The sequence below is a fragment of the Salmo salar genome, chromosome ssa14, assembly GCF_905237065.1.
Source record: "Salmo salar chromosome ssa14, Ssal_v3.1, whole genome shotgun sequence".
NCBI lineage: Eukaryota > Metazoa > Chordata > Actinopteri > Salmoniformes > Salmonidae > Salmo > Salmo salar.
In genome coordinates this window covers 66,419,635-66,442,464 of record NC_059455.1, presented here as the reverse complement: position 1 = coordinate 66,442,464, position 22,830 = coordinate 66,419,635, and the positions used below count along the sequence as shown (strand labels likewise).

General features: G+C 43.2%; 1 protein-coding gene across 2 annotated transcripts; it reads left to right on the top strand.

The window, feature by feature from the left end:
* The first annotated feature begins 1,761 nt into the window (after positions 1-1,761).
* On the top strand, positions 1,762-21,315 carry LOC106569907 (exopolyphosphatase PRUNE1). Of its 2 annotated transcripts, XM_014141632.2 has the most exons (8): positions 1,762-1,998; positions 9,468-9,572; positions 10,506-10,711; positions 10,997-11,181; positions 11,432-11,590; positions 13,824-13,918; positions 16,597-16,755; positions 18,272-21,315. In XM_014141632.2, exons 1-8 carry the CDS (start codon positions 1,960-1,962, stop codon positions 18,755-18,757), a joined length of 1,434 nt encoding a protein of 477 aa, XP_013997107.1. In that variant the 5' UTR covers positions 1,762-1,959; the 3' UTR covers positions 18,758-21,315. The 2 variants fall into 2 exon arrangements, with proteins under 2 accessions (XP_013997107.1, XP_013997108.1); XM_014141633.2 differs by lacking the exon at positions 9,468-9,572 and having other exon boundaries at positions 1,766-1,998.
* The last annotated feature ends 1,515 nt before the right edge of the window (positions 21,316-22,830 follow it).

The window sequence follows — 22,830 nt, the reverse complement described above, 5'->3', positions numbered from 1 at the left end:
ACATGTATTTTAACTGCTCTAATTACGTTGGTAACTAGTTTATAATAGCAGTAAGGTACCTTGGGGGGTTCTGGTATATGGCTAATATACCACGGCTAAGGGCGGTATCCAGGCATTTCGTGCTTAAGAACAGCCCTTAGCCGTGGTATGTTAGTCATATACCACACCCCCTCGGGCCTTATTGCTTAATTATATGTCACACACTGTGTGTGTATAAAGACGATAAACACCTGCTCTCACTAATGTAGGAACTGGATAAAATAGTATAATTGTCAAATTCTCACACAGCTTAATTTCTTCCATTTATTGTCTTCACCATCAATATGATTCTAATAATAGGATTTGTGTTGGCCCAATGTAGAATACATAGCAAAGTTCTGGCAATATTTTCTGTTGATATTGTCATGAGGCAAAAAGTATGGGACACATAAATAGGCATAGGAGCTCTGAATAAATATATTATAATTATTTTTAAGCGTATTTTTGTTTTGTTTTTCGGGCTGCTCTAGGATTTAATCACTATATCCTGCCTTGACGCTCAGATAAGCAGGATCGTGATTAAAAGTATATATTTTTACTTGATAGCTAGCTAGCTAGCTGTCTGTTTGAATTCAAATCATGTGGCATTTTGTTTGATCTGTTTGGAAGTATTACACCAAGGACTGCATGCTGTGTCCAGAGGTAGCAGACGAAGTTCAGGGACTGCTCAGGGAACGCTCCTAACCACTTCCAAGATGTGGTATCTTTTCGTGAGCTTTTCAGCAGCAGTCGCATCACCCAGGTGAGTGCTACATTCCTGGCAATGGAGGACCAGTACCAGAGGAGAGGCTCTAATGGAACGACTGACCATTCCCTGTCAGATTGTCATTGTTTATTATCCTTGGCTGTCCCATCAATGCCCTCTCTACTGAACCTACGATGAACCTAGACTGCCTTTCCAGCTCAAAATGCCTCAACTTCATCCGAAACCGACTGAGATTTTCAATCTCCATCATTAACATGTTTTGTTTGTTTGCTTTTTGTGCGGTTTGAGATTCTTTGAAAAGCGCCACACAAGTTAAAATATGTTATTCATTATTATATCTGTAACCTAAGTATGCCTAGTACGCTAGATCTACTGCGTAGCCTAGGCCTACGATGTTATTTGTTCGTAAATGTTTTGAGCCATTTTTTGGAGGACCACAATTCACCATTTTTTAATGTCATTCTAGATCATTTTACATGCATGTGTGGTTGTATTATGATTTAACTTGTCAAATAAATATATCTATATATCTACCACACAGCTCTGCAGTGGATTGCTTTTTGGCACACGAATTTAGTGGAATATTTACCCGCGTTCCGAGTCTTTTCAGTGAGCCGGCTCATTTGGCGCCTAAACGGCTCTTCGTCCAGTAGCGCTTAAAAATGTCACCTAAAACCATGAAAACATAGCAAATATCTAATTTAGGCCTACAAAGTTACCTTCCATTGTGTCAGATCGTGACATGTGAATTCAAATACATTTTTACCGGACCATATTATTAGATGACTTGCAAAAAAAGGAATGTACAGCAAAATGTGTGTGAACTTGAAAACGTATCTCACCTCACTATTTATTGTTCCTGCAGTGAGGAATTACAATCTTCATACAATGTTTTTATAACTTATCTGCAGATAATCGTTGTCTGTAGCTTAAAATGCAGTAACAATAGGCAAATCAGGGAGCCAAATGAACGGCTCTTTCACAGATGCAATTTGGTTCATGACGTTCACCAAAAAAGAGCCGTTCAAAAAGAGCCGTTCGTTCGCGAAGGAGCCACCACTACCACTTTCTACATTACAGCCGCTACACTTCAGGAGCTGCTGTCTTTCAAAACGTGGTGTAGGAATATTTTGTCAACTTGTCTTTGCACAGGACCCAGGTCTGTAAACATTCTGTTTTACAGAATATCCCGGGCGTGCTCTACGCTGGCGAAAATGGAGGGGTTTCTACAGAGATGTAGCGCTGCAATAAAGGTAGGCAAACACACGAACACGTTTACTATGCATTGCATATTTTACAAATGTCTCAGTTGCTCTGCTCAATGACTAGCAGTGTCCATTGCGCGCTCTCTCTGCTGTCTGTCATGCCATATTTGTTTTTTTCTCCTATTGAATTAGCTAGCGTATTACTATTATATTACTCATCATGTACTATTCTATTACTAAACCATTCCAATGTTTCTGCAACTACCTCCCCCTAACAAGTAACGTTTGAAATGTATTCTACCCTCTTGTGGCTTTGAGTCAGTTAACGTTACTCTTGTCACGGAGTGAAATTTAAAAGTTTAGTCTTGACAGCCAACTGTCAACTAAAATTGAGAGTTTATTGATTGAACATAGAGTCAAATTGCAGTTTGGTTCAAGATTCAAAACATTTGTTTCATACAAAGTATGCATCTTCCTGTTGTAAAAGGTCTAACATACACAAACCACAGAGCGCCATGACTAATGAAGGGGTGGTGTGTGGATGAGTTGTCAGAGAGCAAAAGGTAGAATATTGCCCACCGTAACTTTCATTACAGTCATTGTCGAATATTGCATGATGCAGTTCTTGCACAGCAAACCCTACACCAGGCCTCGTTGGTATGTTTTCAATATATTTAGCAAAGTGTTGTCACAGTAGAGTCAGATAACCGATGGCGTGAGGGTTAATCATTTGTATGACTTTTTAGTCAAGTGCAAAGAGCTAGACATGGTAAACAATCCCTTAAGCAATTCCCTATCCGCCCCATCCCTTGCATTTACTGACCATGTATTCTCTCAGTGTGTGCATAATCAAGACGAAAGCTGCCATGTGTGGTGGGTTCGCCTGTCTATATACAGTGCATTCGGAAAGTATTCAGACCCCTTTACTTTTTCCACATTTTGTCACGTTACAGCCTTATTCTAAAATGTATTAAATCGTTTTTTCCCCCTCATCAATTTACACACAATAGCCCATAATGACACAGCAAAAACAGTTTTTTAGAGATTTGTGTAAATTTATAATAAAAATAAAATTAACGGAAATATCATATTTACATAAGTGTTCAGACCCTTTTCTCAGTACTTTTTTGAAGCACCTTTGGCAGTGATTACAGCCTTGAGTCTTCTTGGGTATGATGCTACAAGCTTGGCACACCTGTATTTGAGGAGTTTCTCCCATTCTTCTCTGCAGATCCTCTCAAGCTCTGTCAGGTTGGATGGGGAGCGTTGCTGCACAGCTATTTTCAGGTCTCTCCAGAGATGTTACATCAGGTTCAAGTCCGGGCTCTGATGATGCCAGGTTTCCTCCAGACGTGACACTTGGCATTCAGACCAAAGAATTCAATCTTGTTTTCATCAGACCAGATAATGTTGTTTCTCATGGTTCTGAGAGTCTTTAGGTGCCTTTTGGCAAACTCCAAGTGGGCTGTCATGAGTTTTTTACTGATGAATGGCTTCTGTCTGGCCACTCTACCATAAAGGCCTGATTGGTGGAGTGCTGCAGATATGGTTGTCCTTCTGGAAGGTTTTCCCATCTCCACAGAGGAACTCTAGAGCTCTGTCAGAGTGACTATCGGGTTTTTGGTCACCCCCCTGATTGCTCAGTTTGGCCAGGCAGCCAGCTCCAGGAAGTCTTGGTGGTTCCAAACTTCTTCTAGAATTTTTTTGGGGTATTTTACCCTCTTTTTCTCCCAATTTCAATTACGTTCTTGTCTCATCGCTGCAACTCACCAACGGGCTCGGGAGAGGCGAAGGTCGAGTCATGCTTCCCCCGAAACATGACCCACCACCGCGCTCCTTAACACCCGCCCGCTTAACCTGGAAGCCAGCCGCATCAAGGTGTCGGAGAAAACACCGTTCAATTAGCGACGAGGTCAACATACAGGCGCCCGGCTGCCATAAAGAGTCACTAGAGCACGATGTGCCAAGTAAAGCCCCCCGGCCAAACCCTCCCCTTACCTGGACGGCGATGGGTCAATTGTGCGCCGCCCTATGGGACTCCCGGTTATGGCCAGTTGTGACACAGCCTGGGATTGAATGCGGGTCTGTAATGATGCCTAAAGCACTGAGATGCAGTGCCTTAGAACGCTGCTCGACTCGGGAGGCCCCCAAAACTTCTTCCATTTAAGAATGATGGAGGCCACTGTGGGCTTGTGGACCTTCAATGCTGCAGCATTTTTTTGGTACCCTTCCCAGATCTGTGCCTCGACACAATCCTGTCTCAGAGCTTTACGGACAATTCCTTCGACCTCATGGCTTGGTCTTTGCTCTGACATGCACTGTCAACTGTAGGACCTTAGACAAGTGTGTGCCTTTCCAAATCATGTCCAATCAATTTAATTTATCACAGGTGGAGTCTAATCAAGTTGTAGAAACGTCTCAAGGATGATCAATGGAAACAGGATGCACCTGAGCTCAATTTCGAGTCTCATAGCAAAGGGTCTGCATACTTATGTAAATAAGGTATTTACGTGTTTTATTTTTAATACATTTTCAAAAATGTCTAAAAACCTGTTTTCACTTCGTCATTATGGGCTATTGTGTGTAGATTGCTGAGGAACATTTTTTATTTATTAATCCATTTTAGAATAAGGCTGTAACGTTACAAAATGTGGAAAAAGTCAAGGGGTGTGAATACTTTCGGAAGGCACTGTAGTCTAGGTGGGCGGAGTCTGGGCTAAAGCGCTCACATCCAAATTCCTGTGGCCCAACTGCTTGACTGTTGTGCATGTGACATAAATAGTGACATAAGGTGGCACCTCTGTCACTATGCCTGGACGGCAGACATCTCATCCCCCCCTCCTTCCACTGTCTTTGGCTGTCAGTCACATCAAAGGTTTAAAGGGTAGGTGTCTAATTTCAAGGGGTCGGCCATTTCTTTTTAGTAGTCACCATTATCGCTCTTTACTTTAGTTTTTTTCCTTCCGTCAGAGAACAGCTGTGGTGGTATCTCATATCAGAGAACACATTTGAGACATGACGTAACACGAATTAAAACATGAAATGGGCTGAATTTAATTCCCTTCTTAAAACCCTCTCTGTATGACACTGTAGTACAGTATGTACTGTAGTAGGCCTAGTTGTAGTTTGTAGTGGCCTATTTTCTTTTTGAATTACAGCGAGCAAGGGGCATGCATTCCTTAACCCACCATTACTCCCAAGCCAATGGGCTATGATCTATTCACTTAAAAGTTCTTCACTCCTGGCATCCTCCAAGTATTTCCCATTTTATATGGGCGTAATCAAAGCTTCGTGGTATACTTCCTGGCTCTTGTCGTCTGTTAGATTTAATGTTTCTGCCCTCCAGTCAGATGCTTCTGTTTGGTTCATATCAACCACTTAGGTCAGGTTATGTCTGGATACTCCCATACAGAAGGTCTCTGTATTCTGGTGGGCACTGGGCAGCCTTAGTTTAGCCACTGTCACTTCACATTATTGCTTCCTCACATGGCTGTAGACTAAGGGCTGGTTTGAGCCAGGAGCATACCACCCTGCATCCCACTACTGGCTTGCCTCTGAAGCTTAGCAATGTTGGTCCTGGTCAGTCCCTGGATGGGAGACCAGATGCTGGATGGGAGACCAGATGCTGATGGTGTTGGAGAGCCAATAGGAGGCACTCTTTCCTCTGGTCTAAAATAATTATCCCAATACCCCAGGGCAGTGATTGGGGACATTGCCCTGTGTAGGGTGCTGTCTTTCAGATGGGATGTTAAACGAGTGTCCTGACTCTTGGTGGTCACTAAAAATCCAATGGCACTTATCTTAAGACTAGGGCTGGCTAAATTCCCAGTCTTTCCCTCATACCTCATTCATCCAGGTTGTTGCTGTACATGAGAATGTGTTCTCAGTCAACTTACCTGGTAAAATAAGGGTTAAATAAAAATCAATAAATACACATTTCTGGACATGGATTAAGCCTAGTCCTGGACTGAAAGTCTATGTCAATGGAGATTCTTAATTAAAAGGTATTTTTAGTTGTAGGACTAGACTAATCGGTGTTTGGGAAACCAGCCCTATGTGTTAATGTTTATGTCTGGGGTCATCCCTGACTACTCTGCCTACTGTGGAGCTAGAATAAGAGAACTAACGTTTTGTACGCCTGTCCTGTCTCATGCCCACACACTGGGGTTGAGGAGCCCACAACATGCTCACCCACATGTTCATCAACATGCTCACCTTTCCCATAATCAAACACTTAGAGTCAATATAAAGTTATTGGCTGCAGCAGTCTTTCTTTTCAGTGATGGGGCAACACTATGGGTATGTTCAATTGATCGAGAGAGTAGCCTAGATCGAGACAGTAGAGATCTGTAGAGGTCAGATATTTCCTTCCTTGACTATGTGTGCCATAATTCTGTTGTTATGACATTGTAATTACCGGCAGGATATATTGGTATTGGTAAATTCTGACATTGTTGAAATGGTCCATTTCTTTTCCTAAGATTTGATATGATCTTTTATAAACAATACAAAAACATATACATACAAAGGACAACATCATACAAACATCAACTACATCACACCTGTCCAGACCCAGGAGCACACACCCCCATCTTCAGCACCCGCATCACTTTCCGCCACATGGCCTCAAACTGCACCATTTTGTTTCTCTCCGTAGCCCACACACTTCACATTTTTAGAATTAAAGCATTTTACCTTCCGTTAATGACGGACGATTGGCTCTTTTCCAGTTTTTAAGTATACGTTTTTTAAATACGATTGACGAGAAAACTATCGTCCAATCCGTCGGGTATCTCTTTTTATATATATATATATTTTTTTCCCCCCCAATTTCGTGGAATCCAATTGGTAGTAGTTACAGTCTTGTCTCATCGCTGCAACTCCCGTACGAACTCAGGAGAGGCGAAGGTCGAGAGCCATGCGTCCTCCGAAACACAACCCAACCATGCTGCACTGCTTCTTGACACAACACACATCCAACCCGGAAGCCAGCCGCACCAATGTGTCGGAGGAATCACCTGGCGACCGTGTCAGCGTGCACTGCACCCAGCCCGCCACAGGAGTCGCTAGTGCGCAATGAGACAAGGATATCCCTGCCGGCCAAACCCTCCCTAACCCGGACGACGCTGGGCCAATTGTGTGTCGCCCCATGGACCTCCCGGTCGTGGCCGGCTGCGACAGAGCCTGGGCTCGAACCCAGAATCTCTGGTGGCACAGCTAGCACTGCGATGCAGTGCCTTAGACCACTGCGCCACCCGGGAGGCCCCGTCAGGTATCTCACTGCACCCTCATATGTCATGTCTTGAAATATGCAGACAGACAGATTAAAATACATTTTTGCCTATCTAAGGTATGTCCAACTACCGAAGTTCACAACCGTTACCTAAAATTACACCATTACCTACATAAAATAACACTATTCCCAACAAAAGGGGACTCAAAGTGAAATTTATTTAACTGAAATGTTATACTGATGATGAGGATGAGAAAGAAATGTAGAATGAGGAAGAATAGGGCTTGTCTCTCCTTGCTCTCTCCACACGCCTTGCTACTCTATCCACCAATTCCACGGTTTAGCAGGGTCTTAGCCTTACCTCTCCAAATCCCTGAGGCCTGTTCTAAGTGGATTGGAGAGAGAATGCCTCAGTGGGGTGTGGTTTTACATCAACCAGATGGAATGAGAGCTATGATAGGTCACTCTGAAAGGGAGACAAGTGAGAGCCAGTGTGCGTTACTGCATTTGATTTGTGCTTGAGTAATAATGGAACACTGTTGACTCATCAATATCAACTCAATGAAGCTGACAAAGTGTCTCAGTGATCCTTGGCCTGAACACTGCACTCAAATGCAGGCCTAAATGGATTGTTCTGTGAAAGTGGTAGAATTCACATTAGCGTGGGATATGAGGATAACTGTTAGAAAACAGCAGTGCCCTGTTATAAAACAGTAATTGACATTTCTCAGTAATAGAGTGAGTTGCATATGAAGCCCGTTGCAAAACAGTTAGCATTCCCCATTAACACCATTATCTACAATTGATGGCAAACAAAACAGGTGCACAAGGACATGCATAAAGTTCAGAGCTGCGTGAATCAGAGCATCCTATCATGATCATTTTACTATCATAACATTCCCCCTCTGCACTTCCATATTTGTGTCACAGGCCTACATTTACCCACCAACCAAGTTGTTCATCTCTTATCTAACCCTTGTTCATATTTCTAGCCTCGTCCTTGAATGGATACTGCAATACTGGATTACTATATCTGTAGTAGAGGTGGCCCTGAATTGTTCTATTTGCCATGGAACAGTCGTGGAGTCACAGTTGGAGAGCTCTGCTGCACACACACTCTGTGGTTAAATATAGCCTCCTTTTGGTTCCTGCTTGCCTGCCCGGATCTGACCACTACTACGGCTTATGGGAGGTGACAGGCACGCTGGGACGAGGGAGATGCGAGGGAAGGGGAGGCTGGGCGGCCATGATGCCATGTTGTAGTACACTCACACTGGCTGCCCGTTACCGTCACCCTTGGGGCCCTTAACATGGGGAGAAATGGCTCTCTCCCCCCAGTTAGCTACACCCCATACTGATGGTGAGAAAAACCAGTCTAGGAGGCAGACCTGGCTATATTTCTTGATTTACCATTGAAGTCAATAGGATGCACATCAACTCCCAATATGTTGAGATCAACAGGAGAGATCCTATCCTGGTTACGCTGGTTCACAAAGTACAATCGTGGACCAATCTTGTAGATTCATTGTTAAATCTATGGTGGCCTGATGGGGTGAAGTAGTTGTTAGCATATAAATACCTGCTAAATAGTTTGTGTTTGGGCCTTTTCTCCTAATTTACAGATAAATACAGGTTGAGAAACTAACTGAACCAGCTCATTCTAGTGTTCACAATGCAGAGCAAAGGGGGTCAGAAGAACTTTGCTGAATCCAGATGGCTGGTTTGGCTTTTTTGTGTTTATACTGAATGCTGCCACACACACACTGGTAATTAGTGCTTTCATTGCTTTTGAATCATCACACCACAGCAAGGCCGTCTCCTCCGTTGTCAGTAATAACACTGTTTCTTCCATCATGTCACAGATAAAGCGAGACTAATCACACTCATTATCACAGTGGGTCTACCAACCGACAGCGAAATGATCCAAATGAAAACATCCCGCTGAGTCTGATAAGGCTATATCACAATTTCAGCTGCACATTCACTCATTGTTATTAAACTTAAGGTATTTGATGTTCGTTGATAAGCCTAATTCGATTATAAACAGCAGTCCAAAAATGTTAGCATAGGCTAGATGCTAACTAACTACTGTGAGCCTGACTGAAATAAGGCAACCCTTGGTTTAGATGATACCAATGCTTTTTACATTTTGACTAGTGTAGCCTTGGATGTGTTAAAAAAAACTTTACAAATCTACAAAGTATAAAGCTGACAAGGAATTTTACCACCCTCTTGCCCCCCCTCTTTTTCTTCCACCTTCCTTTATTTTTTATAACCTCCTTAGGGCAATGCGGAGGGAAGCTCTGGGATCCACGTCATCCTTGGCAACGAGGCCTGTGACCTCGACTCCATGGTGTCGTCCCTTGTCTTTGCCTACTTTCTGTCCAAAGTGAGTCGGCTAGCTTCTAGCATGTACCGCCTCATTAGGGAATCCCTCAACCCAGGTCGGAAATAAGTTAGCATACCTGAAGTATTCATTCCCCTCCTCATATGTTTAGGTTTTTATACTGTAATAAATATTGACACTTTACTTCAGGGCCGCCGAAGGTGGGGCCCACCGGCCCTTGAAACCATTTTAGGCTCCCCCAGATGCTTCCAGAATGAGCTTATGTAATTATGAACAATATTTTTTTTAAGTTCTACATCTTCAAAACTTGATTGCTGGCATGCAAAACATTTTGGGACTGTATCAACAGTAGACTAATGAAACAAATACCAAAAGATAGTTTTTGACTGGAATTTTCCTTTAAGTCCCATACAAGCAAAATGACAACAATATAGAGCAGTTGTTTGAAAGCAAATTGGTGGACGAATACGTCCTGCTATGCGGTAATGAATAAGTATCTTCTCTTTGACTTGTGAACAGAGTTGAGAGAGATGGGCCAAAGTCATGAAGCACCGCAGGCGCGGACTTTGCGCTGAGTGACTCATTTGTAAGTCTGAGGGCCATGAATAGCTTGACCAAGCGTAACCAAAATGCCCAGCATTTTCCAAAATTGAACCAGACAACCCTCAGAGTCACTCAAGCATAAAAACAGTCTCTACTTATCTTTCATTACTGCATTGATCCATCCGTCCTCTCTAACCCCTGGTTAAAGCTGTTCGCTAGCTTATACGCCCCCGCTACTCATGAAATATTCACACAACCTCAGATACTCAAGATCCCCCAAGGCCTGAGAAGATGGACAAAAACATTGCAGAGGAATCCAGCTAGCCTCAGCAGCAAGGTGTGTTGGTGTCAGATATCTGTTTTGATCTGGTCTCCCTCTTCCATCCTTCCCTCCTTTTCTCCTCCTCTTCTTCCATCCCCCTTTGTTCCCAGACGTCTGGCAGCTCAGGTAAGACTGTGGTGCCGGTGCTGAACATCCCGAGGGCTGAGTTCCCCCTGCGGTCCGACAACGTGTTCCTACTGAAGGAGAGCGGTGTTCCGCCGGAGGCTCTGGTGTTCCGTGACGAGGTGGACCTGGCAGGGCTCCATAGAGCCAAGAGGTTGATGCTCACCCTGGTGGACCACAACGTGCTTCCTAGGTCATCGGTTGCAACATTACTCTTTCTATTTATTTTCTGTTCTAAACTCGCATTCTCTTTCTCTCGTTCTCTCCGTTGCCATCTCTTTGCCTTTCTCTCACTCAGATTTTCTTCCATTGATACCTACAGTATCAAGTAGTATTGACAACACAGGTCAAAGTTATGGGAAAGTGCGTGATATGTGGAGGGCCAGATTCCTGGACCAAGATTGAGGAAACACATAGTTAAGGATGTATGACACAACGTATTTCACAATATTCACTCAACCCTGACTTTTCCATGTAGTGCCGACATCGACTTGGAGGAGGCAGTTGTGGAAGTCATTGACCACCACCACCTCGAGAGGACACCCTCCATGTCCTGTTCCGTCACCGTGGAAACCGTGGGTTCCTGTGCTACCTTGGTGACAGAGCACATTCACCACAAGGCACCTGAAGTGCTAGACAGACAGGTGGCCCAATTACTATACGGTAAGGTTGCCACAGCAACAATTTTCTTACATCCAGCATTCTCTATAACATGTCAACATGTCAAACAGTCCTCAAGGGCCACAATGTCTCTGGGTCTTTAATCAATGTATACCTCAGAACTAGGCAGCGGGGAATATGGCAGGATGAATTTTCACTGAATTCGACAATTCTCTTGTAGTTGCGCTTGTTTGTCAATGCCAGCAGTAACCATTGGCTCAGTTCACCTATACTTGGCAGTGTGCCCACACAGGGGCCATCGTGCTGGATTGTGTCAACATGGCCCCTGAGGCGGGCAAGGTCACACCCAAGGACAGCCAACTGTCCTTCCTGCTGGAGTCGCGTTTCCCTGACCTGCCGCCCAGGGGCGCCCTCTTCAAGTCCCTACAAAGCGCCAAGTTTGACATCTCAGGTAAAAGGTGGGAAAAACATGCCATGGGAGAGGTGTTGAGAGGTGCACAAAAGGAATCTGCCTTGTCATTTGACATAAGATGTTATGACAATATGACATTATTATGTCAGTATTATGACACTGTTATGACATAACGTTCAAATAAAGTGTTACCATTATTTAAAGAGAATGTTGTAGACTAAGTGTGAGATTTCACACAACCTCAAAAGAATGTTGTGGAGTGACCATCTAGAAGTAAACAAAATAATATGTCAAACCCTTTAGGTAGGAACCACTGCTCTGTTGACCCAATGACTGGACAAAGACATCGATCACGTGACACCATTCATTCCTATGTAAAACTCAATAGCACATTGAAGCCAAATAAAGTCTGTTAAGATGGCATCTCATAGAGACATAACATGCACAGTTTGAGCTACTCCAGGAAGTGATGTTGCAGGCTAGCTCAGTGCTGCCCCCTCTCATTGAGTAACTCAAGTTGAAGGCCGACCGAGGTACCATGATATTGGTACCACTATTGTCTTCTTAAAAAAATGTATTTACACAAAGATTGCAATCCTGTTTTTTGCTAATAATGCCTGCAGTAACGCAGTCGGCCTTGAACTTCCGTAGCTTCAATCCGAGGGGACTTTTTGCCTTGTGTTGACCAAATTCCAGGTTTGTGTTACGTTATACAGTGCCCTTGACTTTTTCAAAATGTTGTTGTGTTACAGCCTGATTTTAAAATGGATGAAATTTAGATTTTTGGTCACTGGCCTACACACAATACCGCATCATTTCAAAGTGGAATGATGTTTTTTGACATTTTTACGAATTAATTAAAAATGAAAAGCTGAAATGTCTTTTGAGTCAATAAGTATTCAACCCCTTTGTTATGGAAAGCCTATATAAGTTCAGGAGTACAAATTTGCTAAACAAGTCACATAATACATTGCCTTCAGAAAGTATTCACACTCGTTGACTTGTTCCACATTTTGTTGTGTTACAGCCTGAATTTAAAATGTATTAAATTGAGATTTGTTTGTCACACTCTGTGTACAATAACAGTGTTTAACATGATTTTTGAATGATTACCTCATCTCTGTACCCTACACATATAATTATCTGTAAGCTCCCTCAGTCGAGCGGTGAATTTCAAACACAGATTCAACCACAAAGACCAGGGAGGTTTTCCAATGCCTGGCAAAGGGCACCTACTGGTAGATGGGTACAATTTGTTTGTTTGTTTAAAAAAAGCTGTTATTGAATATCCGTTTGGGCATAATGAAGTTATCAATTACACTTTGGATGGTGGGTGTATCAATACACCCAGTCAATACAAAGATACAGGTGTCTTTACTAACTCAGTTGCTGGAGAGGAAGGAAACCGCTCAGGGATTTTACGATGAGGCCAATGGTAACTTTAAAACAATTACAGAGTTTATTGGCTGTGATAGGAGAAAACTGAGGATGGATCAACAACATTGTAGTTACTCCACAATACTAACATAAATGACAGAGTGAAAAGAGGAAAGCCTGTACAGAATAAAAATATTCCAAAACATGCATCCTGTTTGTAACAAGGCGCTAAAGTAAAACTGCAAAAATGTGGCAAAGCAATTCAACTTTTTGTCCTGAATACAAAGTGTTATGTTTGGGGCCAATACAATACATTACTGAGTACCACTCTCCATATTTTCAAGCTTATTATGGATGCAAGGACTGACCATACATGACATCCCAATTCTAGTTTAATCATGTTTTGAGGCAAATACAGTGTTTACATTTACTTTGTTTACAAACATTGGAGTGAAACCAGCTTATAGTTTGGGTTATGATGAGGTACGACAGTTGAATTAAACTCATGAGGCATTTCTAAGTTATATTCTTCAAGAATCAAATGGGTAAATATAATTAATTTACAAGTAAAAACATTTATGTAGCAACTACTTATTGCACCTTTTTAAAGCTTTTCATCAAACTGCCCTGTTTTCTTTTTATTTCAGATGGTCCCACCTTAATGTCCTCAGATAATTGCTATCATTTTTGGTCTAATTCTCATTTCTGGAAAAGGCTTAAAATAAAGGTTAAAATCCAGGTCATGTGCCATGATTAACCAAAACACAGGGCCCTGTATATATGATCTACATTGTAACTTATGATATGCTGTAGTGTTTGTCATACAGTAGTGTCTATACCCAATTCCATTGTAGTGCCATTGTAATACTGCTTGTCCCATTGGTTTGTGTTACAGGTCTTTCTACAGAGCAGATCCTGCTAAAGGACATGAAGGCTGTCTCTGGGGGCGACCTGAGACTGGCAGTCAGCGCTGTGTACATGACACTAGATGTACGTACTGTCTATCCATGCCGTTACTTCACTTAATCCACTCTGCCACCACCATGCTTCAGCCACCATGCTTTAAACTGAGACTCAAGGATGTTAAGTAATCACAAGAGCAGTGCAGCCAGAGAGTGTAAAGGAAAGGGGCTGCACTCGTCAGCACCAACACATACACTGTTAAACATCTGCACAGGAGTTTGCATCTCTCTAATCCATTGTGACAGCTGCCTGACGACAAATGCTGACGAGAGCAGCCTCCTGCTTCACGCGGTCTTTGTGTCGGAAGTTGCCCTGCTCCTCGTGGTAAAGGAATATGGCTGAGTCTACCTTTAACAGCAGCCTCTCAGTATCACACTGGGTGTATGTGAACATTTACTCTTCCCCATTAACAACAATGCATTAGCATTGCCTAATTTGCCTTTGAATGACCAACCAACTCTTTAACAAATTTGGGTTTGCAGATGATTGACTAAGTCATATTTCCTACTCCTTTGAGAGAATTGTATTCCACTATTAGAATCTTAAGTCTTCATTCATGCTACAATGTTACCAATATATCTATAATCTTGGGAGAATATCAATTTTCTAATTCATTTTGGCAATGGAGTCTGCCTCAGGGAGGTGCAACTACGCTATAAAGACAAAAGTATGTGGACATCCCTTCAAATTAGCAGATTCTGCTATTTCAGCCACACCCGTTGCTGAGAGGTGTTTAAAATCGAGCACACAGCCATGCAATCTCCATAGACAAACATTTGCAGTGGAATGGCCTTTCAACATGGCACCGTCATAGGATACCACCTTTCCCACAAGTCAGTTTGTAAAATTTCTGCCCTGCTAGAGCTGCCCCAGGCAACTGTAAGTGCTGTTATTGTGAAGTGGAAACGTCTAGGAGCAATATCGGCTCAGCCGACAAGCACAGAACGGGACCGCAGAGTGCTGAAGTGTCTGTCCTCGGTTGCAACACTCGCTACCAAGTTCCAAGCTGCCTCTGGAAGCAACGTCAACACAAGTACTGTTTTCGTCGGGAGCTTCATGAAGTGGGTTTCCATGGCCGAGCAGCCGCACACAAGCCTAAGATCACCATGCGCAATGCCAAGCAGTGGACTCTGGAGCAGTGGAAACACGTTTTCTGGAGTGATGAATAACGCTTCACCATCTGGCAGTCCAACAGACAAATCTTGGTTTGGCAGATGCCACGAGAACGCTACCTGCCCCAATGCATAGTGCCAACTGTAAAGTTTGGCGGAGGAGGAATAATGGTCTGGGGCTGTTTTTCATGGTTTGGGCTAGGCTCCTTAGTTCCAGTGAAGGGAAATCTTAATGCTACAGCAAACAATGACATTCTAGACGATTCTGTGCTTCAAACTTTGTGGCAACAGTTTGGGTAGGGCCATTTCCTGTTTCAGCATGACAATGCCCCTGTGCACAAAGCGAGGTCCGTGTAGAAATGGTTTGTCGCGATCGGTGTGGAAGAACTTGACTGGCTTGCACAGAGCCCTAACGTCAACTCCATCGAACACCTTTGGGATGAATTGGAACACCGACTGTGAGCCAGGCCTAATTTCCCAACATCAATGCCTGACCTCACTAATGCTCTTGTAGCTGAATAGAAGCCAGTCCCTGCAGCAATGTTCCAACTTCTAGTGGAAAGCCTTCCCAGAAGAGTGGAAGCTGTTATAGCAACAAAGAGGGGACCAACTCCATATTAATGTCCATGATTTTGGAATGAGATGTTCGACGAGCAGGTGTCCACATACTCTTGGCCATGTAGTGTATATGCAGTGACAAGGCATCTAGGAGTGAAAGTGACACCTATGTTAAACTAACGTCTCTGAGCGTAAATTGTAGAGTCTGATTAGCGTAATCAAAATAGATCAGTAGCTACTGTGTTGCTTCAGACCAGGCTTAACAATAGTGACAGGAGTCATGTCTGTTAGTTAAGAACACTCCCTGATATCTGAGTGGCCATCGCTGCTGCAAGTCAGAAGATCCCAGAATTTTAAAAAAACATAGGCCCTTTTTGTAGCTTGTCTCATCGCTGCAACTCCCCAAAGGGCTCAGGAGAGTCGAAGTCATGCGTCCTCCGAAACATGACCCGCCTAACCACACTCCTTAACATCTGCCAGTTAAACCCGGTAGCCAGCCACACCAATGTGTCGGAGGAAACGCCGTTCAACTGGCAACAACCACTAGAGTGCAATGAGCCAAGTAAAGCCCCACCAGACAAACCCTCCCCTAAGCCAATTGTGCCCTGTCCTATGGTACTCCTGGCCAAGGCTGATAGTGGCACAGCCTGGGAATGAACCCGGGTCTGTAGTAACACCTCTAGCACTGCGATGCAGTACCTTAGACCGCTACGCCACTCGGGAGGCTGAATATATTCATTTTACAAATACTTTCTATTTTACTGGCTTCAGCCCCAAGCCATTACATGTATCATGCATTGACTGTACATACATGCATGGCACAGTTTTGTTGTATGCCAGAATTCTTCTCTATCAGATCTGGGTTGAAATACTATTTTAAATAATTTATACTGTATCTGTACTTGATTGAGCTCGGAACCAAGCAAACGCTCAAAGTATTTGAAAGATTTTGAATAGTGTTTGAACCAAGTTATGTTCTCTATATAATAATGTTTTTTTTGTTTGCTGTTGTACGCCATCCCGTTCGTTCAACAGGTGTTCCTACAGCGGAGGAGCCTACAACAGGAGCTTTGTGAGTTCTGTCACAAACATCGTTTTGGTGCGGTGGTCGCCATGACAATCTCTTTCAACGAACGCGGTGAGCCCCATCGGCAGCTGGCGGTCTACAGCTCCAGCACCCTCTATAGGGAGGAGGTATGAACTGCAGTGCCATGCTTACTCTTACAGTATATTGACCCCTATGCCTATATGATGTGAAATGAATTTATATTTATAAGGGTAGTAATATAATAGATTTGATAGGGGTAGTTATATCATAAGTAGTATTTCCACCTAGCCCTCTAATAGACGTGGCTGAATTTACCCATTTTGTGCTTTCCTAAATATGCGGCACATTTGTGTTCATGACCCTGAAAAATATTTATATGAGTTCAGTTTATTTTTTTATTTTACCGTTATTTTACCAGGTAAGTTGACTGAGAACACATTCTCATTTACAGCAACGACCTGGGGAATAGTTTCAGGGGAGAGGAGGGGGATGAATGAGCCAATTGGAAGCTGGGGAGATTAAGTGGCCGTGATGGTATGAGGGCCAGATTGGGAATTTAGCCAGGACACCGGGGTTAACACCCCTACTCTTACGATAAGTGCAAATGGGATCTTTAATGACCTCAGGGAGTCAGGACACCTGTTTAACGTCCCATCCGAAAGACGGCACCCTACACAGGGCACTGCCCTGGGGCATTGGGATATTTTTTTTTTTAGACCAGAGGAAAGAGTGCCTCCTACTGGCCCTCCAACACCAAAGAGGCCATTTGAATATCGATGTGAATCTTTCCTCTCCACTGTTTACAAATACCCCAAAAAATCTGTCTACTTTTGTGCCAACCAACCTATCTTAGTTAGTTCAATATTGGCCCTCAGAAACTATTCCTTGGTGTGAAAATAAATGGTATTGTTATGTATTATTATTTGATATTAAGCATGTCTGTAAGTGAGATATATTTACATTTACATTACATTTACATTTAAGTCATTTAGCAGACGCTCTTATCCAGAGCGACTTACAAATTGGTGCATTCACCTTATGATATCCAGTGGAACAACCACTTTACAATAGTGCATCTAAATCTTTTAAGGGGGGGGTTAGAAGGATTACTTTATCCTATCCTAGGTATTCCTTAAAGAGGTGGGGTTTCAGGTGTCTCCGGAAGGTGGTGATTGACTCCGCTGTCCTGGCGTCGTGAGGGAGCTTGTTCCACCATTGGGGTGCCAGAGCAGCGAACAGTTTTGACTGGGCTGAGCGGGAACTGTGCTTCCTCAGAGGTAGGGGGGCCAGTAGGCCAGAGGTGGATGAACGCAGTGCCCTTGTTTGGGTGTAGGGCCTGATCAGAGCCTGAAGGTATGGAGGTGCCGTTCCCTTCACAGCTCCGTAGGCAATCACCATGGTCTTGTAGCGGATGCGAGCTTCAACTGGAAGCCAGTGGAGAGAGCGGAGGAGTGGGGTGACGTGAGAGAACTTGGGAAGGTTGAACACCAGACGGGCTGCGGCGTTCTGGATATATATATATATATCAAAGTTGCCTGTTGCTATTATTAGCGTGCTTTTCCTTTTGGGCAAATGCAGGCATGACAATTTGAGAATATTAGTCAATGTTAAAAAGGCAACTATGAAATAGTAATACACTGTGTGTTTCTCATTCTGCTGTAGGTGAGCCAAGCATTAGAAAAGGCGCGCAACCCCTCTCTGAGCTTCTCTCCAATGAGCAGCCCCTTCAACAACATCAAGTCCTATCTCCAAGGCAACGCACTGGCCTCCCGTAAGAAAGTGCTGCCTATCCTCAAGAACTTCCTGAAGGAGTGGGACAGAAAGCAAGTGCATTGTGAGGAGGCGGAGGACTTTGAGGAGCTGGACGACCACGTTGACCCCACGGGGTCGCCTAGTTTCGATGACGACGCCCGGCCCCGCTGCTTCTCAGCCTCCCGGCACCACCGCCGCCGCCTGCTGGGCACCGAGGACTCTTGGACGGAGGAGGACTTCCAGGTGCCGGCCACTCCCATGAACAGCCTGGTGGAGGGCTGTCCGCTGGACGCCGGCCTGCCACGGATCAGCGCAGAAGCCATTTTGGAGAAGTTCAGCCGCATGGGAGGGGAAGCAGGGGAAAATAAAGATGGCAACTGGCCAGGTGAACAATAACCTTCTGTTGATGCCTTTTAACCCTAGTACCCCTGGCTGACTGTCCTCGTGCACCTCAATCCAACCAACAGACTATAACAAGGAGTGTTCAAAGTTCAGAAGCATATCAATCATAAGGGACATCTCATAGCAAATTATAATGACAATCTAAAGGGGCCATGTACAGTAACTCACTCACTGGTTATATAGCAATCCTAGGTTTGCTATCGGCAGCTCCGTTGACATTGACTGGAAACAGGTCCCTGTTCAGGAGGAACAAAACAGAACAAAACGTTCCGAAACAGGGAGGTACTATCTGAACTAAGAAATGCTTGTTTTTGTTTTCCGTTGCAACACGTTTTGCTACGGTGTGCCCGAATGAACACAACCCTGGACTACTGTGGCCGTCAGACTGATCACCGAGCTCTTATGGATGCTTTACTCAAGTCAGGACTAACAACACCATAGAACATTATGAAGAATAGGATATTCTCCTAAAAGACTGGCAACCGGATGAAAAAAAGGGATGACTAGCAGTACTGTATCAAGGACTCCAGATGGAGGTTGAATGAAGTGTGTGTTCTCTCTTAAACGCATCCGAGTACATGGGACTGCCTCATTGGTTAGTCAGTGCCATCGCCAAGTGTAGGGGGAGTGGATTGGAAATGTGGAGAATACATAATGGACTAACTTAATTAATCTTTGAAGGGCCTATTTCAATGTCACAGGCATTTGAGTGAACCTTTATGATGAGGGAGAATCTTGCAGTGGAGAATGACTTCATCCATTATGACAGCATGTGTTTCAGTAGTCCTGGTCCTGGAAGACTGCTGAGTCTGCTGGTTTTTAGTGCAACCAATCTATGTACAGCTTCATAAGTGCGTTATTGGGCTGATGATTGAACGCGTGATATCTCCTGACGTGTGTGTGTTCGTGTGTATGGAGTTTTCTTGGTTAATGTCTTGATGACATTATCACCAGTCCCACAGTTCTCCTGATTGTCGGAATCCATCTGAAAAGGAGGAAGAATTCACATCCTCCCCACAAAAAGAGAGAGAGAGGTGGATAGATAGATACCAGATGATGGATGCAACTCTGCTGCTCGTTTATGCATACGAACCTCCTGCCCCCGTTCAGAGATCTCTCTCACTGAGATGTAGATCACAATGCTACCTCAGCTGTCCAAATATACTTATCATCTAGAATCACCATTGATTATGTTACCAGTGAGGAATTAGCCTGATCCGAGATCTGTTTGCGTTCTTGCCAACCCCTATCATCAGAGTTGACTATACAGCACCAACAGATCTGGGACCGAGTTAGTGAGGAATTGCTCTGATCTGTAATCTGTGTCGCATACCCAGAGAGCCTCGTGGCGGTTCATTTGAGGAAACATTAGTTCAGATGTCTGCTTCATTAGCTGGCTGTAGTTGGGCCTGAGGAGTAGTTTTCAACGTACTGTACCACAGAGATGTGCAAACACACCCAGGCAAACCCACATACAGATGAATGCATAGACACAAACACATTGGCTGCTATGCATGGTAATGATGTTAAGGCTGGTGCCTTGTCATGTTTTTATCGTTGTGGATGTGGAGTCTGTTTGGGTAGACCTCTGTTCACTACATACAGTACACTGCAGCTCTAATGTTATGTAGTTGGTGTGAACATCTTCAAATTCAGTTGGCCAAGTGAAACTGAGCACAAGACAGTGACACTATTCCATTTCATTCTCTGGTCTCTTCCCTTGGATCCTACCGTTTCAGTGTTCCCAGATCACAAGGTTTCGATACGTGGAAGTAATAAGATGATGGCTTCCTCTGATAGGGTATGTGAAGCTTTCACCATATTACTCTCACCTATCCAGTCCTTTAGGATCTTGGATCAATTGCAGGGAGGATGGTAGGGACTAAAATTGTATTTTGTTATAATTTAACTTGATATCTTTGACAAAAGAAAACATCTTTAAGTGTTGACTAGCGCTGTGTTGAACCATTTAATTAAGATATTAAATGAAGATACTTGATTATATAAATCAACCATGCAGTTTCATTGATATCCTCCCTACATCAGTGAGAAGGTATGTTCAGTCACCTAGTTTATAGTTAAACAATATATGGCGTCTAAGCTAGCATGGTATTGATAATGTGTTTGCTAATAGACATACTCTGAAAGATTTCTATATTGAGCCTCAGGTATTAAGGATTTGGCAGTCATTGGCTTGTAGATGTTCAGCAAGCTTAGATTTTTTTAAATGTTTTGCCAGCTAAACATGCATGAGCAAATTTGTTTTTGACAATGTCAACACCAATGTACTGTATCTTGTATCCCAAATCCGTTGTTCCCAAGAGGGGTCACAAAAAAGCAAAGCTAATTATGTTTGTCTTCTTTTTTATATCTCCACATACCTTTTGTGGAAGTGTTTCATGGGAAATGTATTTACAATGCAATGGCTCAGTGACTGTGCAGTTTAATATGAACCTCTCTGGGCTAGGCGGGACGAATTCGTCCCACCTACGTAACAGCAAGTTGAATCCTGTGGCGCGATTTTCAAAACCTTTGAAATGCTATTACTTCAATTTCTCAAACATATGACTATTTTACAGCTATTTAAAGACAAGACTCTCGTTAATCTAACCACACTGTCCGATTTCAAAAAGGCTTTACAACGAAAGCAAAACATTAGATTATGTCAGCAGAGTACCAAGCCAGAAATAATCAGACACCCATTTTTCAAGCTAGCATATAATGTCACAAAAACCCAGAAGACAGCTAAATGCAGCACTAACCTTTGATGATCTTCATCAGATGACAACCCTAGGACATTATGTTATACAATACATGCATGTTTTGTTCAATCAAGTTCATATTTATATCAAAAACCAGCTTTTTACATTAGCATGTTACGTTCAGAACTAGCATACCCCCCGCAAACCTCCGGTGAATTTACTAAATTACTCACGATAAACGTTCACAAAAAGCATAACAATTATTTTAAGAATTACAGATACAGAACTCCTCTATGCACTCGATATGTCCGATTTTAAAATAGCTTTTTGGTGAAAGCACATTTTGCAATATTCTAAGTACATAGCCCAGGCATCACGGGCTAGCTATTTAGACACCCGGCAAGTTTAGCACTCACCAATATCAGGTTTACTATTATAAAAGTTTGATTTCCTTTTGTTGTCTTCGTCAGAATGCACTCCCAGGACTGCTACTTCAATAACAAATGTTGGTTTGGTCCAAAATAATCCATCGTTATATCCGAATAGCGCCGTTTTGTTCGTGCGTCCCAGACACTATCTGAAATGGTAAATCAGGGTCGCGCGCATGGCATTACCGTACTGGCATTACCGTACTTCGAAGCATGTCAACCGCTGTTTAAAATCCATTTTTATGCCATTTTTCTGGTAAAAAAGCGATAATATTCCGACCGGGAATCTCCTTTTAGCTAAACAGAGGAAAGTAAACAAAGCTTTCGGTCGACGCGGGCACGAGCCTGAGTCTCACAGTACTGTAACCAGCCACTACCCAAACGCGCTACTTTTTTTCAGCCAGAGCCTGCAAAGCCACGATTCAGCTTTTTACCGCCTTCTGAGACCCTATGGCAGCCGTAGGAAGTGTCACGGGACAGCTAAGATCCTCACTCTTCAATAAACAGACAAGAAGAACGACACCTTGTCAGACAGGCCACTTCTTGAATGAAACCTTCTCAGATTTTTACCTGCCAAATGAGTTCTGTTATACTCACAGACACCATTCAAACAGTTTTAGAAACTTTAGGGTGTTTTCTATCCATATTTAATAAGTATATGCATATTCTAGTTACTGGGTAGGAGTGGTAACCAGATTAAATCGGGTACGTTTTTTATCCAGCCGTGTCAATACTGCCCCCTAGCCCTAACAGGTTTAATATGAACACTAAACACTAGTTTGCCTATTCATTTGAATGCCTTTCCTATGCCATTTGTCATGATTACATGTTTTTGTATGTGCTCTGTGGTGTTTTAATGTCTCCATGCGTTTAAGGTTTGAAATGTTAGCTAGCTGGACTTGTTTAGCTTCTAAACAGGTTGAACAAAGACAAGTAA